The sequence below is a fragment of the Cupressus sempervirens genome, chromosome 4 (genome assembly GCF_028749045.1).
Source record: "Cupressus sempervirens isolate cs-2001-9-10 chromosome 4, ASM2874904v1, whole genome shotgun sequence".
Classification (NCBI taxonomy): Eukaryota; Viridiplantae; Streptophyta; class Pinopsida; order Cupressales; family Cupressaceae; genus Cupressus; species Cupressus sempervirens.
Window position 1 is genome coordinate 15,614,128 of NC_143121.1, and position 26,314 is coordinate 15,640,441.

A 26,314-nucleotide genomic window follows, 5' to 3' on the forward strand; every position below is an offset into this window, starting at 1 on the left:
TATAACACATTCTATATTTACAAATGATACACTATTATTTGGATTGTCAAATGTTTAGGAGACTCTTCATATTCGTCATGTTCTCAATCTATATTCAACAGTGTCAGGTCAAGCCATTAATGCTCAAAAGTCAAAAATCTATCTTTTTAATACTAACAAAGTGATTTCTGATAAAATCAAACAAATTTTGGGTTTTTTAGGAGATTTCTTACCCTCTATATATTTGGGCATCCCTTTCTTTATGGTTTCAAATAAATCTTCATATTGGTCTTCTATCATTCAATGTATTCATAGCAGAATTGTAGCTTGGAAAGTTAGACGGTTGTCCTTGGCTGGGAGATTCTTCGTGATTAAATCAGTATAAGCTGCAATTCCAAATTATTATTTTTGCTATTCTTAAAGCTCCCCTCAAAATTCTGGTTTAAATACAAAATATGATTAAGGGCTCCCTATGGACAGGTAATATGGATGATTCTCTCAAGATACCACTTATGTCATTATAGGAGATGTTACCAATTCCAGCAATAGGAGGGGTAGGTATGCATGACCTTACAAAAATAAATGAAACATTTGGTGGAAATTGGTTTCACAAATTTACCATAAACCTCAATCCACTTGGTGCAAAATTATGCAACAATAGTATATTGATAATAATAATCCTTCTAGAATTCTCTCTATTTTGGATGCTCCTAAAGGTTTAGTTATACGAGATTTCATGACAGCTTCTCATAATATTGTGGTGAATTATATTTCTTGTGAAGTTAATGATGGTACAAGAATTAACTTTTGGGGAGATTCTTTGAATGATTAGATTCCACTTTCCAGTAGTTTTATTTCTCTAAATATTATTGAAGTGTCAAAACTACACTGGGGTACTTAACTTTATCAGTATGTGGCATATGTTTGTGAACTTTTAGGGAAAGTTTTTTTGAAGGAACTAGTAAATTTACCACTATCATCTCATGAAATTAGTCAATTCAAAGATATTTTGACTTCTAGGGAAGTCTTCCTTTCTGGATCTCAAGACAAGATTTTATGGGCTCTAGCAAAGGATGGCAATTATTTACTAAAAGAGGGTTATAAAATTTTGCAGCAAAATGTTTCACATAAAATTACATTGAGGGAATTTTCATTTTGTTGGAATCATGTTGTGCTTGCAAAGGCAGGTTGTATCTCTTGGTTTTCACTAAAACATAAGATTTTGACTAGTGATCGATTGAATAGATTGCACATTGACTCATCTTTCAACTGTGTTTTTTGTGATTAGTGTGAAGAATCAATGGATCATCTTTTTGTCTCATGCTCATTTTCTTATCAATGTTGGGGTTTAGTTTTGAATAAACTACACTATAGTACTCCTCTCCAAAATAATCTTTGGGATCTTTTTCAAGCTTGGCCAGTTCTCTATCCTAAATCATTATTTGCAAACCTTTGGAAATGTATCCTAGTGTTGAGTGTTTGGGCTATTTGGTGGGAACTTAGCAAACACATTTTTAGAATAGAGAGTCATACCTTAGAAATTTTATTGGGGCGAACTGAAAGATCTATCTCAGAGGTGACAAATTCAAGTTTGAAAAAGACAAAATTTAATCCTATTGTTACTTCTTGGGACTCTCAAGTTATGCAAAGCTACAAGCATTTATTCATTCCAGATCTTTGGAAAAATAGTAATTCATCCACTTCTTCATTATCCCATAAGAAAACATGTTGGAGGCCAGCAGATGAGGGATATTGGAAATTGAATTTTCATGGTGCATCAAAAGGTAATCCTGGCGCTTTTGGTTTTGGTGTGTGCATCAAAAATTCAAATTGAGATGTGGCAACTACAATATCTCCTTTGCCTATTAATACAAATAACATGGTAGAGGCACAAGCTTTTTTAGTTGGTCTCATTTTACCAAAACAATGTAATTTTAATTTTCTACATATTGAAAGGGATTCTTCCATCATTATAAATGCCTATATTCATAGGATTATCTTTTCTCAAAAGTTAAAATATATTCTTACTCAAATTTGGAGGCTCTTAGATGACTGTATGGATATTTTTATTTCAGATACTTATAGGGAAGGAAATCAAGTTGTGCATTTTCTTTCAGATTTAGGTTGTGATGGGTTGTTGGTTTCATCACTTCACTATTTATCCATATTAGAGAAACATTCTATCCTCAAAATACCAATTTAGGATTATAAGATTGCTAGATCATGCACACATAAACCATTTTGAACACATTGCATATTTAGAATAGTTAGAAATTAAATTTGATAAGATTGAGGGTATACGAAGTGTTCGTTACATGTCATATTTTGTACTTGCAGCATTCATTCTGCATATTGCAAATTCATCTTTCTTCATGTGGCAATCTTTATGTCATTATGGAGCAGTTTCAAAGGTACCAAATACATTCTTTGATAGGACATAATATATGTGTGTTTTCACATGGTATATGACAATTCATAACTTGGACTTCATGGATAGAGGATTGTGAATTATATTTATTTCATCTCCTACCTGCATTCTTCTAGAGATTTTCATAACTATGGTTTGTAATTGTGTTTCAATATGCAATGACGTTGGGATATTGCTGATGTTCATGACTTGTGCCATAAACAACATCATGGTATCATGCCAAAGAACTTTCATATTGGATATTGCTGAGTCTAGAGGAAGGTGTATTGCCTAGGGACTTATCTGATGAAACTCAATATTATGTTTATTGTTCATTCTCCAATAGTAAGGAGAGCCATCCACCATGTCATAGGTGATGTGTTATTGACTTCTAGGGTGCCCTTGTTCTTCTATCCTTCACATCTTGTTTCCACATTCCTCTCAAATGCAATGGATCTCATGCAATCCCTTGTGATGCTTCAAGCTTTGTCTCAAAAGGAAATACGTAGTAGTTTCCCTGTTGATAATAAAATGTCATTGGCTATGCCACAATATGATCTTTGGAATGGTATGGCATCAGTGGGAGGCTTGTTTTCTCATTCATAGCTTTTTCATAAGCACGAATGTTTTGTTCTATTTGAAGCTATCAAGAAATGAATTGAAAATCATAGTTCCATCCACATGAAGAATGAATTACAAGTTGCTTCTCATTGACTTAGTTTTCAATTTGGAGAAAGACTTAGGAAGGTAGGTTATGCCCTAATTAAACTTCAAACGGTTTCCAATTTGTCAAATCCTTATGGGCTGAGTGGGGGTGATGCTAATTTACAGCTTCATGATCAATATGCTTGGAGATTAGTGTTTGATTCAAATGCTGGTTCAGGTTGGTCACACAGTACTTCTCAAGTGTGCTCTGGCTGGGGGCCTCATAATGACTATAGTGGGGATTCACATGGTGGGCAAGGTACTTTAGAAGGTGGTAGTCATCCTATTTGGGAGGGTTTGCCAAATTTTGATAGTAAGTTTCGTCATGCCTACAATGATATGCAAGAATGATCTTGAGGATATGTTTTTGAATTTTTTATGTTTTTGCTAGACTTATCATTTTTTATATCGAGGATTGTGTTGAAAATCTTAAACTAATAGACATTTGGATGGGTTGATATTCATCTTTTGGTATACCGATGGGTGGTAGTTGATACTCCCTTTGTAATTATTTTTAGAAAATATATAAAAAAATGTATATATTAGGGATGATGTTGGGTTTTCTTCACTGATTCTTTCCTAGTTGACCTTATTGAGTTAGATTAATAAAGTATATTAGTGGCTTGCCACATTTTCTTAAAAAACAAATAAATATAAAAGAAAAATATTTGAAAAATAGATTTATATTTAAAGTTTTAGAATTAAAATATTAGCTTTTATATTCAGAGTAAAAAATAAGACTAAAGTTAACAATAATTTTTATATTTTAATTTAAAAATAATAAATTTAATTATTGATATTATTTTTTAATTAAATATTATATTTAATATTTAAATTATAATATGAATTTAATTTATATCTTCATTAATTTTTACCATAAAAAGAAACCATTGAAATAATATATTTAATTTAATATTTTGTTTAGTTTAATTTAATTTAAATAATAAGATTAGCTTAAAGCTAATCTTTTGTCTTTCCTTGATTTATGTAGCTCCTTTTAGAGCTTGAAGACTATGAGGTGGTCTAAAAGTGCCATTTAAAATGTTCGATCAATATCCAACACTAAGACCCCCAATAGTTGTTATAATACTTTTTGGATAAATGGAAAATTTGAAAAGGAACACATAACTTTTAGTATTCAGGGTGATTTATTTTGGCATGTTTGTGTGCAAGTATTGGATTTTTTTGGGTGGTAGTTGGAGGGGAGAGGCAATGCTAATGTGGAAACATTGTCTACATGGGAAAAAAGTGGCTTATTTCCCCTACATCAATCTATATTTCATGAAATCCATGACATTTAAATTGGGATATTCTATATTAAACAAATTTCTATCGGATTCTTACATGGGAGAGATAAAATTTGGAGATTACTCTACTAATAAAATGACACATTGAGATGATGATGAAATGAAACCTCTATAGAAAACATATATTTTAACTTCTAAAGAAATAATTGACCTATAATAACCATGAACTTATAAGTGGATGAAAATATGGGGTCTCATACATGATCCTAAAAATAGGATGCAAATTATAGAACTTGGAAGAACAATATTTAGAAAGATGAAATCTCAATTTAGTAGAGTATTTAATAGCACATGCATTGAATATGGAGAGCATCCATATCAACTATGATACCCTATTAAAGAGGGGCCCAAATCCTATTCAGGCCACCACACATGTCTCTGCAAGAGACCACATATACTTTATACCCAGTTGATCCAACTCTGTTTGTGTGAGTATACTAGAATGGAACTCTTGATATGCAACCTCAAAATCCACATGTATCCTTTTTCATATTCCTATAGGTTGTTGGTATCCCTAACCGTTGTTTTCTATTAGTGTCAAACACTTAGTCATTTACAAGAAAAAGTCAAATGGTCATGACTGGGACCAAGCTAATCTATATAAACTAAGTCATGTACATAGGTAAGTATGTACTGAGCTCTACAAAATTCGAGTATGTATATGGTCACCAAGTATTTTCTATATGAGGTAAGCTCATCAGTGACTGAGAAATGTTCAAGAATACAAGTGTTGAGTTGCATAGTTTGTGTCAAGCACAATATAGATTGAGCAATAACAATGCAAAGCATTAGAGAACAACAAAAGATGAGCAATAGAGAGTTTACATAGAACTCAGGAATGGAACAAATTTGAGGTAAAACATTTTCAATGCAACATGGAAGGAATGTTTAATATTTGTAAATGTTGTTACAAAGAGTTTTACGCATTAATGATATGGATCACAAATTTCTATGTGATGTGATTAACAATTTGGATAAATTGAAAAAATATGGAAATTTCTAAAAAAATCTTTGCAAAACTCTCTAAATAGAGCAGACCTTAACCTAGATCATGATGATGGTGGTGGTGATATGATATAGATATGTTATGAAGATGATATGAAGAGAATTTGTGTGGACAAGGAGTAATAGAAAAATAAGTGAAGTGAAGGATTGAGGTCATATTAGAAGTCAGTGATGGTTATTGTTATCACTAAATAGAGCAAGTGACCTAATCAGAGAAGTGAATGGGAAGACAAGTATTATTAGATTAGAGGAGAGGATTAGTTAGCAACGAGAAGACTCAATATCAGCTTACAAAGAGTACCAAGATTCAGGTACCAAATTAGTTCTAGTTAACTTGAATTAGCATAAATCTCTTAATAGATCTTTGTAAATCTGCTAATAGAGTCCTTACATTGTTGTAAGTGTTAAATCCTCTAACAAGGCAAGACCTAGCAGTCTTTTAAGCTTTTAACAGGGTAGGCCCTCATAGGGTAGATCATATATTATGATCAAACATTGTAACAATACCAAGTTAACTTTATTAGTACAGTAGTGAATATTTATGGGTATCATCCCCACCATAGTTTTACCTTCACCTTGGAGGGTTTATGGGTAATAGATATTGTGTTATGTGTTTATTTGCATACATATGATAGACCAGTTTATATGTTTTAGCAAGTTTATCATTACAATTTTTACATGCATAACTTAATTGGTTAATGTCTGAAATAATTGAGAAAAATAAAAGTTCTTAAGATTTCGATTCACCTCCCTTTGAGTATCTTATTTATCCTATTTATAACTCCATCAATCAACAATTGTTATTCAAGAATTGGTTCTCTAAGAGAAGCTTAATTAATTGTAGATTAGATCTTGGAGATGGAGGTTTTTAAATTGAACAAGATTATTGATAATCAAGTGATTGACATCCAACTCATACTATAGAAAATTGAGAAATAAAGAAAATATTTGAAGGAATAACTAAAAAGGAGAAAGGAAATTGCTATCCAGATAAAATAATTTTCCTATGAAAAAATTGAGACTAGAGAATTGTTTGAATCAATCAATACAAATGAAAAAGCATCTAGAGATCTACTTGAAAACAATAAACTCTTGAATAAAGTGATAAGAGAACTAAAAAGATAACATGGAACGTATTACTAAGACTATGTGAAGTGAGTGAAAAAAAGAAAAATGCTGAAGAAGACAAGACTATGACTAAAGAAGACAAAAGGATAATCACTACTAGACTTGAAGAAAGGATATCAAATGTGTAGAAGCTCATAGATATTGAACTGGACCTAATGAATCAACTAATGTTTACAAATCAAGAATTAAATCCCAATGATGTGGAAATTGAAAATCACAAATCACAAAAGGACATATTGAGGAATGAACTTAAAATTGAGAAAGAACCTATGGAGAGATTCAACAAACCAAAAGAGGCAATGAAGTACATTGAAGAACTCATGAATTCATCTAGCTATTCTAATGGTACAAGACATTCATACACTAAGAAAGTAGAATCATCTAGGAATGGAGAGCTAAGGATTGTAAAGTTAAAGGAAAAACCAACATGCTATCATTGTGAAAAACTTGGTCACACTACAAATATCCATCGAAGCAATTATGTTATGCAATATTCTAAACCTAATTTTACTGGTTACTATTTTTATTGTAAGAAACAAGGACATCAAATGCATGAGTGTAGATCAAGAATGCACAATGCATCTACTACAGTTAGATTTGAATGATATTGTAATAACTATCAAATGTATGGGCATAGAGAGTATAAATGTAGATCACAAAGAAAACCCTGCTAGACAAATGAAAGGAAAAATTATGCACCTAACAATGCTTGTTCCAAATGTCACACATCTGGACATCTGAGCATGAATTAAAGGACTCAAGTACATTTACAAAATTAGACAAAAAATAAAGGTAAAAGCAAAGTGGACATTGAGAAAATTTGGAAGGAAATGAATAAAAAATGGACAAAGAAAGAAGAATATGGAAATATTGGAGCAATAAAGTTGAGGTCACCCAATCCAATGGAGAAGATGATCATGTCATCTCAAACTAAGTAAGAGAGATATGTATGGAATTGCATACTCAATTGATATATCATACATTAGTTTCTTACATGTAATGTTCCAAAGTTTATATTTTTATATATAAAGAGGCATAAGAATAGATTTATGAGAGGTTGTCGAACATCGATAATCTTAATGTTGATCTAGTACCACAACATTTATTGAGTACTTTAGAAATGAAATGGTAGAGACCGAATGAAATGGTAGTGACCAAGTGATATGGAAGTGATCAAGATGTAAAGTAAAGACCTAATTAAAAGGCATCAATATGAATGGGACAATTTTCTTCCACCTACCTAAGTAAAGAATATTAATGTAGACCCTAAATCAATAAAAAAGAAGGTATATATCAAATTTTGAAGACATTATCTCGTAGCTTGCATAGAGATTTTTGAGAGCATAGAGTAATTTGGCAATTGGAGCGTTGAGTAAAAGATTTCAAGAGAGATTTGGATGAGAACCTTGAGAAAGTAAAGATCTCAACTATGTGAAGTGAACTCAGACATGAAATGACTTCAAACTCTAACAATGAACATGGCATCATCATCAACTATCAGAATGAACCAAGAGATTAGTAGAATTCAATAGGTGAAGATTGAAACTTATCCTCTACCAAAGATTCATACTCTTCTAGAAATTGCAATTAAAGGAGATTCAATGGGTGCACTATCCTAAATACCACCCAAATTTATTATGATCCATGATATTAGAAACTATTACTTGTGTAAAATTTGATAGGTAAGAGACTACAAGATTAGAGAAGCATATGACAAGTTATGTAATGAAGGAATATTCAAGGATGAATTCAAAGTTTTTGAAAGGAAAGGGTTAACTTTAATCTCAAGATTTAAATAATTTGAGCTAACAAAGTTGATTTCTTAAATTGTGTCAAGTGTGTGGAAGATAAGCTTGATGAGCTAGTGGCACATAAATCAAGATAAACCATTTTGAGGTGAATCTAATGAGTATTCTAAAAGAATTTTTTGGAGGAACAAAATGAAGAGATGGGTATATTCAATGAATCGGACCTAACCCTAAATAGATGATTTTGGTTAAGTAAAAAATGATCAAAATTCTCTATTTAGGATGATAAAAATCTAGAAACAATGGTTGTTGAAGCTAAGAGAAGAGTTAGAGGAGAGAATTGAGAAAAGAAAGAATTCTTGATGTATTGCTTCATATGAGGGCTTAAGGAATGGATCTATAGTTGGCATACAAAGCATGAAGGCTTGAAGGTTGAATAATTTGTTAGAGACAAAGGAGGTTGAATGCCAAGAAGAATGGAGAGATGAATCAAGATCTATAATCTACAAGTAAGTTGTTTTTTTTTCAAAATCAAATCCTACTACTACTCTCTAAGAATTGTATTAGTCTGGATAAATCTTTTAGATTAATGCTGAGCTAAAAGTCATGAATAAATCCTTTAATAGGGTGACATTGTAATGGAATGTTCTAAAGTCCTGTAACAAGGCTCACTCCTAATAGGGTGATTGAAATCCTTTAATCAAGGTCACATTTAGTAGTGTGTGTTTTAACTTTTAATATGGTTGGACTCTAGTAGAATTCAATTTAGAAGAGTGAAAATTGGTAGCATGTTACTGGTGGCTTTTCCCAAATTGGATTTCCACATTAAATCCTTGTATCAAACATGTGATTCAATTTGTGATGTTTCATGTTTATATTTCTTCAAATTTTATTTGACCTAGGACAATAATCTACTAAGGTTTAAGGTATTGTATGACCTAATGAATCCATGCAATTATATGAATCTATTAAAGTGATAAAAAGTTTTATTTTTACATTTGGAGCTTGGATATCTAATTCACTCCCTCTCTCAGTTATTCTAAATATTCCAACACATTTTTTGTTAATGTTGATATTATTTGGGAACAAGAAAAACCAATTACTAGACATATTAATGAACACATTACTTAATTAGGAGAAAATTTTGAGAATTTTATGGATGCTTATATTGATGAATTTAAGAAAAGAATTAAAATGAGGATGAGTATACCTGATGAGTTAGTCAAGAGGTATTACAATGACATATTTTTTTCTTTTAGATACAAGAAAAAATATTTGTACATGTAGTGAAGCCAAGGAATGCTTGGTTACAAAGTTTTGATCATGAGATTGATAGTGATGTAGTGAGCACAAACATTGTTGCACTATTGAAAGAAGCAGTGAACCTTTTGGGAAATATGAGGAAGCTAAAGTAAGAATAATTATAATATCAAGATAGCTCGTAAGGATAAGAAAAGGAAGATTATTATTGAATACCTAAAAGAAAAATTGGGCACCCTTAGCAAGGGAAATGAACCATTATAGTTGACACAAGGCTTTTGATGAAGATGAAGAAAATAAAAATGGTACTTGATGAGGAAGAGGAAGAAGAAGAAGGTAACAAGGGAAAAGCCCTAGTTATTGTAACTCCATCGAGCTACAAGAAGGCTCAAGGAAGCAAGAAGAATCCATTAGTGACACCCCTCTCTTCTCCAACACCAAGTAAGCCAGGAACTAGGGAAGCTGCTAGTGCTGAGCAAATTGTAAAGCATTGAGTAATAGAGACAACAAAGCCTAGTGCCCCTAAACCTAAAAGGAGGAGATTGGTCAGAGGACCACTTAAGAGGAAATACAAATCTATTGAGGAGGTAGTTATAGTTCTAAGAATATCTTTGAGATTATTTAGCTTTAGATTTCTAAACTATGATACATTATATCATCATGATAGAAACAAAATTGAGGAGGCTATGGCAGAAATGATTGCTAATCATAAGATTTCCCCTAGTGAAATTGAGAAAAAGATATCCCCTCACTTATATGATAGATTGAAGAGAAGATGAAAATGGACAAAATAAGAAGATAAAAATATAAGGTCATAAACATTAGTCAGAGTTATGCCTAATTTTTCCCAGGAGAAATGAGAAACATTTTTGGAGCAGTATAAGAGCAGTTTTGTTCCTAAATATAGAATGTTTTTAATATTAAAGAATAAAATGGAAGTTGTACAAAAATAATATGAATTTCTTCAAAAAATCAATTTTGGGTTATTGGTGAAGGGAGAAGAGAATTAAATTATAAACATTAAAGATGATTAGAATAGTGTAGAAAGTTTAGGTGTGTCGAGTCTTTAAGGTGGCATGCCAACAGCACATGCCGACACCCTTGACACTCTGGTGGCTAACCAATCTAGGCTTATAGATATGGAGGTGGGAAATGAGGCAAAAGAAACAAATATAGATAGTAAGATTATTTCAACACCTCATATTGAGTAAAATAAAGAAATAAGTAGAGCTAAACAAAGTGCAACCATTGTTGTGTTGAGTACTAATGTACAAGCATAACTGAGTAGTGAAAATGTTTCATCAACTCTCAAAGAAGTGTCAAGTAGCATCACTCCTTCACTGAGAAAGAGAATAACAATAAATGATACTTCACTGGATATTAAAGTTAGTCCAGATGAAATAATTGAGATGCCACAATTGGATTTGGAAAATAGCACCTTGGAGAAAACAATTCTACTATAAAAAGTTTTGGTGAAGAAGAAATGATAAGATGAACTAAGAAGAGAGCTTAAGAAAAATAAACCACTCTATGATTTAAAGAATAGTTTTGTTAATGCTTTTTATGTTCAAATTTTTTATGAAGAAGTTTCAATCGTCAAAAAACTTGTAAAAATAGTTGATTAAGTCAATGTTGGAAATGTGGAATCAAATGACAACTTGCTGGTTTGGTCTGCAAGAGGATTCAAGAATAAGGTTGTGGAAAAAGTTTCCACAACCATTGTTGAGAAGAAAATTCATTTGCAAGAGAAAATATAGGTTTTGATAGAACTAATATAGAAGATACAATATTTGTACAACATTTTGTTAGATGTGCCAAGATTCACAAACTATATTTAGGCACAAATAAACCAAATTCAAGTTGAGATGAAAAGATCCAACAATATTATATTAGAGTCAGTAGGATCAAACATTGATCATTAAAGTAATTTACTAAATCCTCAAGGGACATTGATCGAGCTTTAGATAGCTGACAACACTATGAGATCCAAATTGATCTCTATTCAAGAAATGATAATATCTCACTTGGAGGTCATGTTGAGAGAGATAAAATCAACCTAGGATCTTATCCAAGAATAGTATAATCTCTCAATGGCTGATAGTTTAATTGACTTAGCTACAAGATTAGAATTGCAAAATCATAATTTGGAAGAAGCAAGAACCACATGGGATCATGTATTTTCCATGATCACCCGAGTTCATAAGATATTCATTGAGAAATATGGATTACTTTCACCTATTTAACCCCAACATCAGTGACATAAAGTGTTCAAACACATGGGGAAATGATATTGAAAGGGGGAATAGGATTTGTTAAAAAGAAGCAAGGAGGAAATGAATTTTTTATCATATTCAAATTTTTTTCATTATTCATTGGCATAAGTCATAAGACTAAGGGGGAGAGCTCATTATCATTTATCAAATTGTGTTCTAATGATGTAAATATGAAAAAGTATTTTTTCTACCAATGTCAAAGGGGGAGATTGTTGGTAGCTCTAACAATTTTTTTCGATTAGTGTCAAACACTTAGTTTACAAGGTAGACTTAAATGATCATCACTTCAATTGAACTACTCTATATAGGCTAAGTCATGTACATAAGCAAGAATTTACCAAGCTCTATAGGAGTTAATCAAGTATATGGTCACCAAGTATTTACTATATGAGCCAAGCTCATCAACAACTAAGAAATTTTCAAGGATATAAGTGTTATGTTACATAGTGTGTGCCAAGCACAATACAATCCAAGTAAAAATAATGTCGAGCATTAGAAAATAACAAAGGTCAAGCAATGTAGAGTTTACATAAAAGTCAAGAATTGAACAAATGTTCAGGTAAAACATTTTCAAATTGGAATGGAAGGAATATTTAATATTTTTAGAGGTTGTTACATATATTTTTATGTATTTATGATGTGGATGATAGATCTCTATGTGATGTTATCAATAATTCACATAAAGAGGCAAAATATGAAAGTCTCTAGAAAACATTTTATGAAATTCTCTAAATAGAGGAGACCTTAATCTAGATCATGATGTTGGTGGTGGTGATATGATATGGATACTTTATGAAGATGAGATGAAGAGTGTGTGTGAAAACATGCAGTAATATGCAAACAAGTGAACTAAAGGATTGAGATCAGATCAAAATTTAGTAAAGGGTTTTGTTATCACATAATTGACCAAGTGATGTAACTAAATTTGTATGATTCATGCACATCTTCTTATGTTGCTAAGGAAGGGGTGAACTCTCCTTTGAGATCCTCATTTACAAGTGGTGCAGAAGCACCTAGGGGTAGAGGTGAAGACCTAATCCATTTTTAGGTTTTTAAGTGGTCAAACCAACCATTGAGGAAATAAGGACTAGTAATAAAGTCCCAAGGTAAGTGTAGGAGGTTTGGATAGGTAGGATTTGGAATGTGAGTCCAATTTTATCAATTAGGTATTGATAGGCAAAAATTGCTTAGAAATTGCTCAATAAGGAAAATTATGGAAAAAGGATTAGAAATGGACTAGATGTGTTCAATAGTGGTCCTTAGGTGTTTTAAGATCATTTCCTAAGGTTTTTAAAGAAACTAGTCAAGTTTGAAGGCTCTACTTGCAAAATTGTAAAAGTTGTCAAAATGTTGCTCATTGACAACGTTGCAGTTTTTACAAAATTGCAGAGCAACTTTTTGCATAGTTCTAGAAAAGAAGGAAACATCGGTAGTTATGGGTCAAGAAAATGTGTAAGGTGGTTAGGGGAGTCTATAAAAAGACCTTCCAACTCATTGTCATTGGTTGGAGGTACCATTGTACAAACATCATATGCGAGAAGGACAATTTTGATAGATAGAAAATGTGATTTGAAGGTTTGAATAAGATTTTGGATTGATTAGCTTACTATTTTTGATGGATTAGTGTTTTTTGATCATGTTTTAGATTTTCTCATAGTTATTTTTATTTAGAGAATTCATTTTATAATGTTTAGAAAATTATTTAAGCTTTGTGTTCATGTTGTCCAGTTTTGTGTTGGCCATGGATGGAACTTCATTTCTCAAAACACCATGGCTCTTGAAAATCAAGAAATAGCCCCTATAGATAAGATATATAGTGTTTTTGGGATCTTTTCATGCCAAATAGTTTATTTTTCAAGAAAGCCCTAGGAAAGCAATCAAGGCTTGGCAAGGTGCAATGAATGCTTGAATGGAAGTTTTGGTGAGAATAGTGAATTGGCACATGCCAATCTTTCTTAGGAAATAAAGGAGGATACTAAGCTTCCATAACTAAAACCAATAGGTTAGAAGTGGAGTTTGGAACAAGTTTTCAAAGATTCATTAATGATGCAAGGGTAGAAAGAAGAAATAGAGCCAAAGGCACACCTATCAGTCAAAAATAACCTTGTAGAGTCAACACAATATAAGAAAATACATGAAGAGATCACCACCAAGAGAGAGATAATAACAATTGTTTTGTTTCATCAAATAGTCAACATACATGCCCAGCTATAAGGTGTTTTGGGTTATGACCAGATACAAAATACATTTAAGATCTAAGATCTAGCTTCAAATTCAAACTTCCAAAAACATATGCAACAAAAAATTTCAATCCTCCCAAATCTCTACTAAGAATGTGCCCCAACTTTAAGCCTAATTACCTTATTTATTATTGCCCAAATGACTTATAGAAGATTCTAGAACATTACAAAATAGAAAGGCCAACCCAAAGATGGTTTGCACACATCCTAAGACAAGATCTAGTCAATAAGTCATTATCAGAATTAATCTTGCAATCTAGCTCCCATTAAGAACCAAAACATAGAAAACTAGTCAAAAATGCCAACACTTGGCATCAAATGGTTCACTCGGCACATGAAGGAAAACTCGATCAAATTGGGATAACTCGGCACACACTGGATAGCTCAACACATGTTGTGGAACTTTGCACACACTATAGAGTGAGATGGGATAACATTCTAATCTGAATGTTAACATGATGTGGGATATCTTCAACTCTATAGATATCACAAAATTATTAGCACTCAACAATTGCTTCTACTTAGTAGCAACTACAACTTGGCAACAACTGGTAGAATGAACACAAATGAGGAGGATAATAGATGAACCCAGAATGCTCCTATATCCAACAACCAAGGTACAAAGAAATGATTCACCTGAATCACACAATTCTCATAGCCTAGGCTGAATCCAACTTAGATTGAGAAATCCATGTAGCATCTTCAACTAGTATGTTCTTCCACTTTACCAAATATTCATAGTAGTCTTTTACTTTTGTGCTTTTGCCAACTCTATAATCAAATATTAGTTCAACCTTTCAATTTTCTTCTTAGGATAATGATCAAGTATAAAAACTCTATCATCTTTCTCATGATACTTATACAAACCAACAATAATGAGTATAGGAGATATATCCATGTCATGATGTAACTCAACTTCATAAGCATTTACACTATGAAAATTCTTCAAGATTTTACAAGGTCCAAAATTTTTTATCTTCAACTTAAATTGTATGTTCCAACAAGAAATCTTCCCTTCTTCAAATGAACCATCACCTCATCTCCAACTTTAAAAACATAATGTCTTCTAGAATTATCAGAATTCTCCTTATACTTCTAATTACTTTTCTCTAACTTTAGCTTCACTTATGCAAAGACTCCATAAAATCAAAAAATTATTCTTTTGTAGAAATTCTCTTCTCTTCACCAGCAACATCCCTTAAATTTGATACTCCTCTAGGCTTCATTCCAATAACAATCTCAAAAGGTGTCTTCCTTGTACTCGTATTCATAGAATTATTATATGTAAAATTAGCTTGCACAAATACCATCTCCCAACTATGTGGTTCATCTCCAACTAAGCATCTTATAAAATTACCCAACCTTCTATTTAGAACCTCTACATGTCCATCGATTTGCAGATGGAATGTAGAACTAAATTTTAGCTTAGCACCCATCTTCTTCAACAAAGTTCTACAAAAATAACCAACAATCTTACTATCTCTATTAGAAATAATACTTCTTGATAATCCATGTAATCTAATAATCCCTATAAAGAAAAGTTTAACAACATTCTTAGCATTCAATGTCTTTTTACAAGGTATATAATGAGCCATTTTAGAAAATCTATCCATAAAAACAAATATGGAATCATACCCTTTTGCTATTTTAGGAAATCCAAGAACAAAATTGATGTTGATATCAGTCCAAGGTTTCTCAAGAATAAAAATAGGTGTATACAATCTAGTATTGTAATTTAATCCTTTTCCTACTTGATATACTCCACAACTCTTCAGAAATCTCTAAATATCCTCATACATCTATGGCCAATAATACTTCTCATTTAGCATACTCAATGTCTTTTTAGTTCCAAAATGTCCAGCTAGTCCACCAACATGCTTTTCCTTAATCAGATTAAACCTCGTAGAACTTCCAAGGATACCTAACTGAACACCTTTGAATAACATACCTTTTTGAATAAAATATTCATCATAGTTACTCATGTGATCTGATAGATTTGGTGTTTTATACTCTTTCCATACCTTAGAAAATCAAGTTTAGTATCATACAACTCTTTCATTTCATCAAAGCTTAGAACTTCAACCTTCATCTTAGTCAAAAAGGAACATCTTCTACTCAATGCATCAACAACTCTATTAGCAACACCACTTTAATGTTTGATCACAAATGTAAAACTCCGCAAATACTCAACTCACTTCATATGTCTTTGATTCAATTTATGTTGACTTCACAAGTACTATAAAGTTTTATGATCAATATACAACACAGACTCCTTAGGAATAAAATAATGTCTCCACTTCTTCAAAGCTTGAGCAATAGCATAAAACTCTTGATCATACACATAATACTTTCCTTTAGCATCATTCAACTTCTCACTAAAGAAAGCAACAAGTTTACCTTCTTGACTCAATATAGCTTTGATTACACTACCACTTGCATCACATTCAACTTGAAATACCTTATCGAAATTAGGCAAAGCCAATACAATTCCTTTTTATCTCTTCTCATTGTCTCGGTCATAGCATTACAAAAAACACTAAAATTCTTTATAAAATTTCTATAAAAACTAGCCAAACCATGAAATACTCTTATGTTACCCTCATTCTTAGCTATAGGCCATTGCAAAATAGATTTAACCTTCTTAGGATCCATTTTCAACCCATCAAGTGAAATCAAAAATTCCAAAATACACAATCACTTCTTGCATAAAGGAGCACTTTTTAGATTAATCATCCATTTCTCCTCATTCAATCTCTGTAATACTTGTCTAACATGCTCAAGATTTTCTTCCTTCATCTTACTAAATATCAAAATATAACCCAAATAAAAAATAACAAAGTTACTCAAAAATATTTTCAGAACTTCATTCATCAATCTCATGAAATTACTAGGTGCATTAGTCAAACCAAAATCCATAACCAACCATTCATACAAAACAATTTTTGTCTTGAAAATAGTCTTCCATTCATCACCTTCACTTATCCTGATCTGATGATAGTCACTCTTCAAAATACTTCTTGGTAAAATTCGTTTTCCCATTCAAGAAATCCATTATGTCATCCATCCTTAGCATAGGAAACCTATATTTCATTGTGATCTTATTAATAGCTTTAGAATCAATACACATTCTCCATTCCACATTATTCTTAGGTGCTAATAAAATCCATATGCATAATATCACATAAAACTTCATCAAAATAATATCCAATCTTAAACTTCAAAATGCATTGCTCACTTACCATTATCTTATGCTCATCTTTGATACATGAAAAATGATAGGGTTTAGGATGTTTTAGCCTTTGCAAATACAACTTTGTAAACAACTCTTCTGATGCCAAATTTGTAGAACTTCCACTATCAATGATCACCTTGCAATATTTTTCATCCATCTTATATATGGTCTTGAAAAGACTTCTTCTAAGGGAAAGTTCCTCACAAATTCCCTTATTACATAAGCTTCTTCTCACCATCAGATTTTTTCAGCCTTAGGCCCAAATTGTAAGCTCTCAATATCTTCTTGAGCTTCAAATTTTTTGTTGCCTTTCACACTTTAAGAGGATCTACATTCGAAAGATATATACCTTTTTTACCACATCTATAACAATCACTATAGAAACCACATCTAGGATAAGAATTACCTCTTCCTTGATAAGAATTAATAGCTCTTTGGTATGAACTACCACATTTCCACTCAGTCTTGTCTTTATCATCATTCTTCTATTCAAAATTTCCTTTATCTTAGATAGAATCGTTAGATCTACCACTTTCACCATAAGATCAACCTCTACCTCTCCAGAATCTACCACCTCTATGTTTTTGTCTTTTTTCATACTTCTTTGTCAAGATCTTCTTGTCTTTCAAGGCATATTGGTCTACATCTTCCACACTTTCCAATTTCATAAAACTTATTTCATCTTGAATTATATATTTTAATTGATTTAGATATCTTGCAATTTTCTCAACATCATCATCCACATGTCTAAATCTGATGTCAATTTTATAGAATTCCTCAGTATAGTCTTTTAAAGTCATATTTTTTTTCTCAAATTTTGCATCTTTCTCAACAAGCTAACTTGGTAGTCAACAGGGAGGAATTTGTTCTTTACCTTGTTCACTATTTTTATCCAAGCTCTAATCTTTTCCTTTCCTCTCCTTTGTTTGTCTATTTGCAAATGCCCCCACCATAGTGAAGCATAACCTTTTAGCCTAGTAACTATAATTTTCACTTTCCTATTATTAGGAGTGTTCTCACACTCAAAGAACTTCTCCATATTAGAGATCCAATCCAACACAACATTGGTGTCCAATTTTCCATCAAGATGAACAATTCCCATAGTAGGCTTCAAATGTGCCCTAGACAATACTCTCAGTAATATTTCCTCATCTTGATCTTCTTCTAGGTTTAGATTACATTTTGGTGATATCTCTTCATCATCATTCACATCATCAAGATGCACTCCTCTCATCTGGGTTGTCTCCACAATATCTAATCTCACTATAATTTGTCTCAATACATCCAATATGACATTATCTACATTTCCTCTACCCTGAACCATCTTTACAAATCAGGTTCCTACAATATCATAACCCTCTACAAGTTATAGGTAAAATCCATAGATCTACAACCCTATAGTTAAATTCCAATTAGGGTTCTATACAATCCAATGTTTATAAGGATGAACCTCAAGCTCTGACACTACTTGATGGAAGGAGAGAAAGAAGAACTAGGCCCAAAGGCATACCCAACAATCCAAACTACCCTTGTAGAGTCAACACAATGGAAGAAAACAGATAAAGAGAACAACACCAAGAGATAGATAACACAACTTTTATTGATTCATCAAACAATAAACATGCATGCCCAGCTATAAGGCCTTATGAGTCATGACTAAATAGAAAATGCATTCAAGATCCAAGATCAAGCTTAAAATTCAAACTTCTAGACACATATGCAAAAAAATTTCTCAGTCTTCTATAATTTCTATGAAAGTAATACCCTAACTCTAAGCCTAAACACCCTATTTATACTTTCTAGAATGTCTTATAGAAGATTCTAGAACATTACAAAATAGAAAGGCTAACCCAAAGATAGTTTGCATACATCCCATGACAAGATCTTATCAGGAAAGTCACAATCAAAATTTATCTTGCAAATCAGATCCTCTTAAGAACCAAAAATAGAAAACTTGTCCAAAATGTTGGCATTTAGCATCAACAGGTTCACTTGGCACATGAATGGAAACTTGGCCAGACTTGGATAACTCAGTACACACTAGATAGATTAGCACACACTGTGGAACTTGACACACACTGTAGAGTGACATGGTATAACACACTAATCTAAATGTTAAGATGACATGGGATAGCTACAACTTGGTAGATACTACAAAATTACTAGCACTCGACAATTGTTGCAACTTGGCAATGACTACAACTTAGCAACAACTAGTAGAATGAACACAAATGAGTAGGATAACACATTAACCTAGGATGTTCCTACATCACTAAGACTAGAAAAAATTCAAGTTTAGGTCATAGAGAATAAATTTTATGAATACACCAAGTGGCCTCATTAATATTTTTTGGAGTTATAGCCCATTCCTTGTTTTTAGGATGGCTAACAGGGGCTCCTAGGGCTACATGGCTAAATAGTGTAATTTGGAGTTATGGGTGTGTGAAACTCAAAATTATGATGTTGAATGGTAGGAAATGTGTCAAGAAACCCATAAGGGTGGTTAGAACTAAGGTGTATTTGGTGATGTTTTGGCACTATAGGCCAAATAGTGGATGGTGAGCTGAAGGTAGAGGATAGAAACTTGAATTGTTGGGTGAGTTTCTTGGTGAAAGGGGATTAGGAAGGAGTCATCTAGGTTGGGGTTTGGGATAGTAACCTTAATTCGGCTAGGAGTAGTCTTGGAAGAACAATAAAGCTCTAAAGTGAAGAAGCTCTATATTCCACTTAGTCAAGTGGATCTTCAAGGATGGTTACCAATATAGATTTAGTGTAGGAGGTGGATGACCAAAAGAAGCTCATAGAAGAGAACACAAGGCTTCTTGATGAGGCCCTAGTGGATTTGAAATATAAGATAAAGGAGATGGAAGTTGGAACACAAGCTAAGGAAAATTAAGAATTTAGCAAGGGTAAAGAGCGGGTGAGTTTGGAGGATGAAATACCTAAACTAGATCCTCTACTTGGTGAGTAGGAACCATTCCTCAAAGATCTCAAGTCCTTTTGAGAAAATAATCTTGAAATTGTGTCATTATTCCATGGAAAGATGGATGCAAAGGTGGTTCTTGAATAGATTGAAAGTATTGAGAATTATTTTGAGTGTAAGGGGACAAAAAAGGCTAAAAAGGTGAGATTTGAAAAATCTAGATTTAAAGCTCAAGCCTTGACATGGTCAAAGTTTGATGTACTGCAAGGTAGGAGAATACCTAAAGGATATGTCCTAGCCCCCAAAAAATAACCCCACAATGAAAGATAAATAAAAATGCAAGATTTGAAGCCAACTCATAGTATTTTATTCCAAGATATAATTGATTACCTGCCATGTGTTAGGCTATAGGTCCTTCCCAATTATAGGCCATATATAAAGTAAGTAATACTTCTTCAAGATCCCTCAAGATTCCATCCAAACCCCAGCTAGTCCAGATCCACACTCTAGTAGAAATCTCCAAGGAGGATCCAATTATACTCGCAAGCCCACCAAGAAATCTCATTCTTTCCCAAGCCTCAGCTACTAGCCCTTCTCCAAATTAGCTCCTCTACCACCTCCTCTTCTCCAAGATAGATGAATAATAACTAAATACTTCACCACAACACCTACTTATGCCAATCTAAGCCACAAGTTGACCCAGTAAGGTACATATTAAATATCCCTTACACTAACTACTTGAATAGCCACAAGTTAGCCTCCAATAAAAATTAAATACCAAATTCTATTAAATGCTAACAATACTTTTTAAATACATCAAAATTAATTACCAAAACCCAAATAGGTCCACTCAACCCCACCAAAATCCCTTAATCATGGAGGATAGACAACTAACCTAGGATGCTCCATCATCAAACTCCACAGGTGTGAAAAGATATTCTTAGTTGCTGGAAGAACATCTTCTAGGATTCAAGACACAATCCCAAACTGGTCCATCATATAGATATCCTCCATGTCTTCAACTTCTACACACTTTCCCTTGCTCTTCTTCTACTTCTTCACCTCCATCCTTAATGTTCCACAGGTTTTCTATCAACATTGATTGCTAACCCTTTCAAAATCTACCAACTCAACATGGCCACAAATATTCAACATCCTTATATTGACCTTTTCATTTGCAAAGGAATGGAGGAATGCTTCCTACCACCTTTCTCAATTGTGAACACATTCTTGTCAGAATCATGCACATGCTTTCAATCATACTACCAAGGTCTACCAAGCAACACATAGCAACTGTTCATGTCCACAATATCACACAACACTTGATCCTTATACTACCTAATCTCAAAATCAATAAGATACTACTCCCTCACTTCCGAAGCATGCCTAGCTTAGAACTAGACAATCCTACAAGGATAAGGATGTCTCACTCTCTTAAAACTATGTTCATATACCATCTTCAAAATAAAGGGGGATATCTTGAAAGAATTTTTTTTTAAAATAATAATAATAAAATAAAAAGTTAAAAAATTGTGGAGAGATAAAATGGCGAAAATAGAAGGAGAAATAGTAAAATAATAAAATAATGGGAAAAGAAGAAAATAAGAATAAAAGAAAAGGAATTTCTATTTTTTAGGTGCATAGGTGGTATAATAGAAAAATAAAATAAAAATGGTTGTCATTCCATTCATTGAGGTGAGTAGCTGGAATTCTAGAAGCTTGTGGATATTGTGTAGGTGGAATCGTAGAAGGTTGTGGATTGTGTAGGAGGAATTATAGAAGGTTGTGGATAAATCATGCATTGGGTGGTAAGTTCATATTTAAGTAAGGCATATGAGTATTTCTAGTCAAGCTCTAGAAGGTCAAGCTTCAAGGTGTGAAAGCTCTTAAGGTGTAGCTCTTCAAGTAGAAGTTCTTTGGTGGAAGATTTGGAGGTGAAGGTTCTTAGTTGGGAAGTTCTTCTTGGTGAAGCTCTTGGTGCGAAGACTCTTCTTGTGGAAATTCTATTTGGGATTTCTCTTATGTTGAAGAATTTGTAAACTTCTTGTTGTAGAAGTCATATCTATGATATTATTTTGTGGATGTTGTAAGGATTTTCAAGTATAATAAAATTTCTTTGGAAGCATTTTGTCTCTCTTTCTATCCATATTGTTGCACTTTTCATTATGAGTTGGTAGGGTGATGTAGCCCTTCATCAAGTGGTATCAGAGTGGGAGTTCCTGATTGTGTGGATAGATCACCGAACATGAGGTAGTTTACACTAGGATTTGCAAAGAAGGTTGATCTTCTGGCTGATTGATCTTTTAGATTGGTGGATTTTTTGGTTAGGGTTTCCTAAAATTTTGGAAGATGCCTCTAAGAAGATTGGACCCTAAGGAAAATGATGACCTTAGTGATGCTATGGAAGAAAGGATATTAGAGAAGATAAAAGAAAATGTTAGATCAGAGATTGCATTGATGACGAGTGACATGATTACTGAAATTGTAAGTGCTTTGGGTGGTGTACCTAGGCATGTGGGTACTAAAGATAGTTATGATGAAGTTTCCAAAGACTTTGAATCTACTAGTGAGGATAGAACTGAACGTGAGGAGAGACCTATTGGAATTAGGGCTAGTTAGTTTGTTTGACTTGGATCTCAGTTGAAGCATACAGTGGAGGTTTCTAATTTTTCAAGTACTTTGAATTCTAAAGACTTGATTGATTAGATTGGTGAATTTGAGGACTAATTTGAGCTTGAGGGTATTGAAGATCCACTAAGAGTAAGGTTGGAAAAATCTAACTTGAAGGGACATGTTGCTCTTTGGTGGAAGGAACTAAGACATAGAGAAGAGGAAGGAGAAATGAGGATCACTAGATGGAAATTGATGGTGATTAAGTTGAAGGCTAAGTTCATTCATGTTGATTATGAACTTGGGATGTTTAAGAGGTTGTAGAATTTGAAACAGAAGGATATTAGTTTGAAGGATTACACTGAGGAGTTCTACAAGTTAACTGTTTGGATTGGGCATAGAGAATTGTCAAAGGAGAAGGTAGAATGGTATATTAATGATTTGAGATTTAGTATTTAGGATGATGTTGGTATGCCAAATTTCTTCAATTGAGGATGCTTATTAGTATGCTTTGAGAGCAAAAGAGAAGCTAAAGAGGAAGAATCAAGGTAGCTCTCGAGGGAAAGAGAAGCAGGATAGTTTGCAACAAGCTAAAACAAAAGAAAAAGGTGAACCAAAACCTATTGAACAAAGAAGAAGGACAGGTGGAGGTGTATTTAGAGGTAATTTTTACAAGTGTGGTCAAGAAGGGCATAGATCTTTTGAATGTTCTATTGGTAGGAAAGATACTATTATGAATGAGGTTGAAGTCTAGGAAAGTTTGATGGTTCGGCAAGTACTAATGGGTAAGAAGGCATTTAATTCTTGTAAGAGGACTAGTTTGTTCAAAACTTGTTGTAAGTCTGGAGGCAAAATTTGCAAGGTGATTATAGATGGTGGTAGTACTGATAACCTTTTTGTTCAGGAGATGGTTCAAAAACTTGGTTTGAAGAGATTGAGAGATCCTTGTCCTTATAGGATTGGCTAGTTTTAGGGTGAGCATGCTTTGGAAGTGAGGGAGCAATGCCTTGTTGATTTCCAGAATGGGCAATATAAGGATCAACTATTGTGTGATATTGTTGATGTGAATAGTTGCCATGCGTTATTTGGTAGACCTTGGCAGTATGATTGCTGGTTTTTGCATGATTGTGTTATGAATGTGTTTACTATAGAGAATGGTGTTAGGAAGTTTTCCTTGATTCCTTTGTAGAATGAAGAGCTCAGTAGGAGGAACTTGAGTATTGGTAGTCAAATTGAATTAGCATATTTTGAGAAGATTGGAAATCAACATGGGAAGTAGACCTATGGAACACATGTGGTGGATTTGAAGGAGAAGAAGAAAAATAAGAGAAAGAGTGTGCAAGTTGAAGACTTGGAGGACATATATGTGAAGAACCAGTTTGTGATTTATGTGCTAAATCCCAGAAGATTTTCTTCCAATTACTAGAACATATTTTTGGACCTAGTGAGTCTGATGTAGGAGTATTGCATCCAAAATAAAGGGGGACATGTTGAAAGTAAAATTTTAAAAAATAATTGTAATAAAAAATAAAAAATAAAAAATTGTGGAGGACAGAGAAAGTGATGAAAATAGATGGAAAAATAATTAAATAATTAAATAAGGGGAAAAGGAGAAAAGAAGAATTAAAAAAATGAATTTCTATTTTCAAGGTGCATAGGTGGCATAATAGAAAACTAAAATAAAAATGGTTTTTGTTCCATTCATCAAGGTGTGTAGATGGAATTCTAGAAGGTTGTGGATATTGTGTAGGTGGAATCCTAGAAGGCTGTGGATATTGTGTAGGAGGAATTCCAGAAGGTTGTGGATAAATCATGCATTGGGTGGTAAGTGCCTATTTAAGAAAGGAATATGAGCATTTCTAATCAAGTTCTGGAAGGTCAAGATACAAGGTGTGAAAGCTTTTAATGTGTAGCTCTTCAAGTAGAAGTTCTTGGGTGGAAGCTTTGGAGGTGAAGGCTCTTAGTTGGGAAGTTATTCTTGGTGAAGCTCTTGGTGTGAAGACTCTTCTTGTGAAAATTCTAATTGGGAGTTCTCTTATCTTGAATAATTTCTAAACTTTCTTTTGAAGAATTCATATCTATGATATCATCTTGTGGATGTTGTAAGGATTTTTAAGTATAATTAAATTTCTTGGGAAGCATTTTGTCTCCATATTGTTGCATTTTTGGTTATGTGTTGGTAGGGTGGTGTGGCCCTTGATCATTAGTACTGCCAACATCCACAATCACACTGTAAACTTTACCCCTAGAGTTATAATGAGTCCTAAACAAATTACTCCCTTGACAAAATTCTAGTGTCCTCTAACCAACTAGTACTTGTCGAGCTAGCAAACTCTCTTCTTACTGAGGACAATTTTCTTGAACCTAATTGATAATAGTAGCTATTCTATCACCAATGTTCTATGGACACTCATAAGATCTATGTCCTTCTTCATGACATATGAAACAAGTACCCGTAAACTAACCTCTACTTCTCCTTCCCTTGGGAACTACCTTAGTTTTTCCTATTTAGCTTTTTTTTTTCTCTCAAAGAATACTAATAAGCATCCTCAACTAAAGAAATATTGATCATACCAACCTCATCCTGAATTTTGAATCTCAAACCATTAATGTACCAAGCTACGTTCTCCTTTGATACTTCTTTATGCCCAGACCAAATAATCAACTTGTAGAATTCCTTTGTATAATCTTTCATAGTCATGTCCTTCTACTTAATATTTTGCAACCTCTTAAACAACTCAAGTTCATAATTGACAAGGATTAGCTTAAACTTTAATTTAGTTACAATCAACCTCTACCTACTGATCTTCATTTCACCTTCCTCCTCTCTGTCTGTTTGCAATTCTTTCCACCAAAGAGCAATATATCCTTTCAAATTAGTTTATACCAACCTTACTCTAAGTGGATCCTCAATATCCTCAAGCTTAAAGTAGTTTCCCAATTCACCAATTCAATCAATCAAGTCTATAGGATTTAAAGTATCTAAGAAATAAGAAACCTCCATCTTATGCTTCAATTTTAACTGAGATCTAGGTCTAGCAAACTTACCAACCCTCTTTCCCATAGGTCTCTCCACATGATCAATTCTAACCTCAATACTTAGTCCAACAACTTTAAAGTCTCCAGTGACTTCCTCATAACCATATTTAGTACCCACATACTGAGGTACACCGCCTATAGAACTTATGATCTCAGCAATCATATCACTTTTCATCAACGCCATCTCAAATTTGAAACAAGTTTTAACCTCCTCTATTTCAAATCTAAAATCTTCTTTAACCTTCTCTAGGATCCTTTCTTCCACAACATGACTAAGATCATCAATCACCCTAGAGTCTAAGCTTCTTAGAGGCAATTTAAAACATTTTCCGAAACCCTAATAAATCCACCTCACAAGATGCTAGTGCAAACTACCTCAACTTTGGCCCTCAGTCGACACACTTAGGAACAACCTTCTCTTTGATACAACTTCATGTAGTGCAAGGTAGGAAAAACTC

General features: G+C 33.0%; 1 protein-coding gene across 1 annotated transcript in view; it reads right to left on the minus strand.

Annotated features, from left to right (window-relative positions):
• LOC149559695 (lipid phosphate phosphatase epsilon 1, chloroplastic-like) overlaps positions 1-26,040 on the minus strand; it is a 176,197-nt gene extending 150,157 nt beyond the window's left edge. Inside the window, exon 1 of the mRNA XM_089827464.1 lies at positions 25,866-26,040. Within this exon, the coding sequence (XP_089683590.1) occupies positions 25,866-26,040 (175 nt within the window). The remainder of the gene's footprint in view (positions 1-25,865) is intronic.
• Positions 26,041-26,314: the final 274 nt, after the last annotated feature.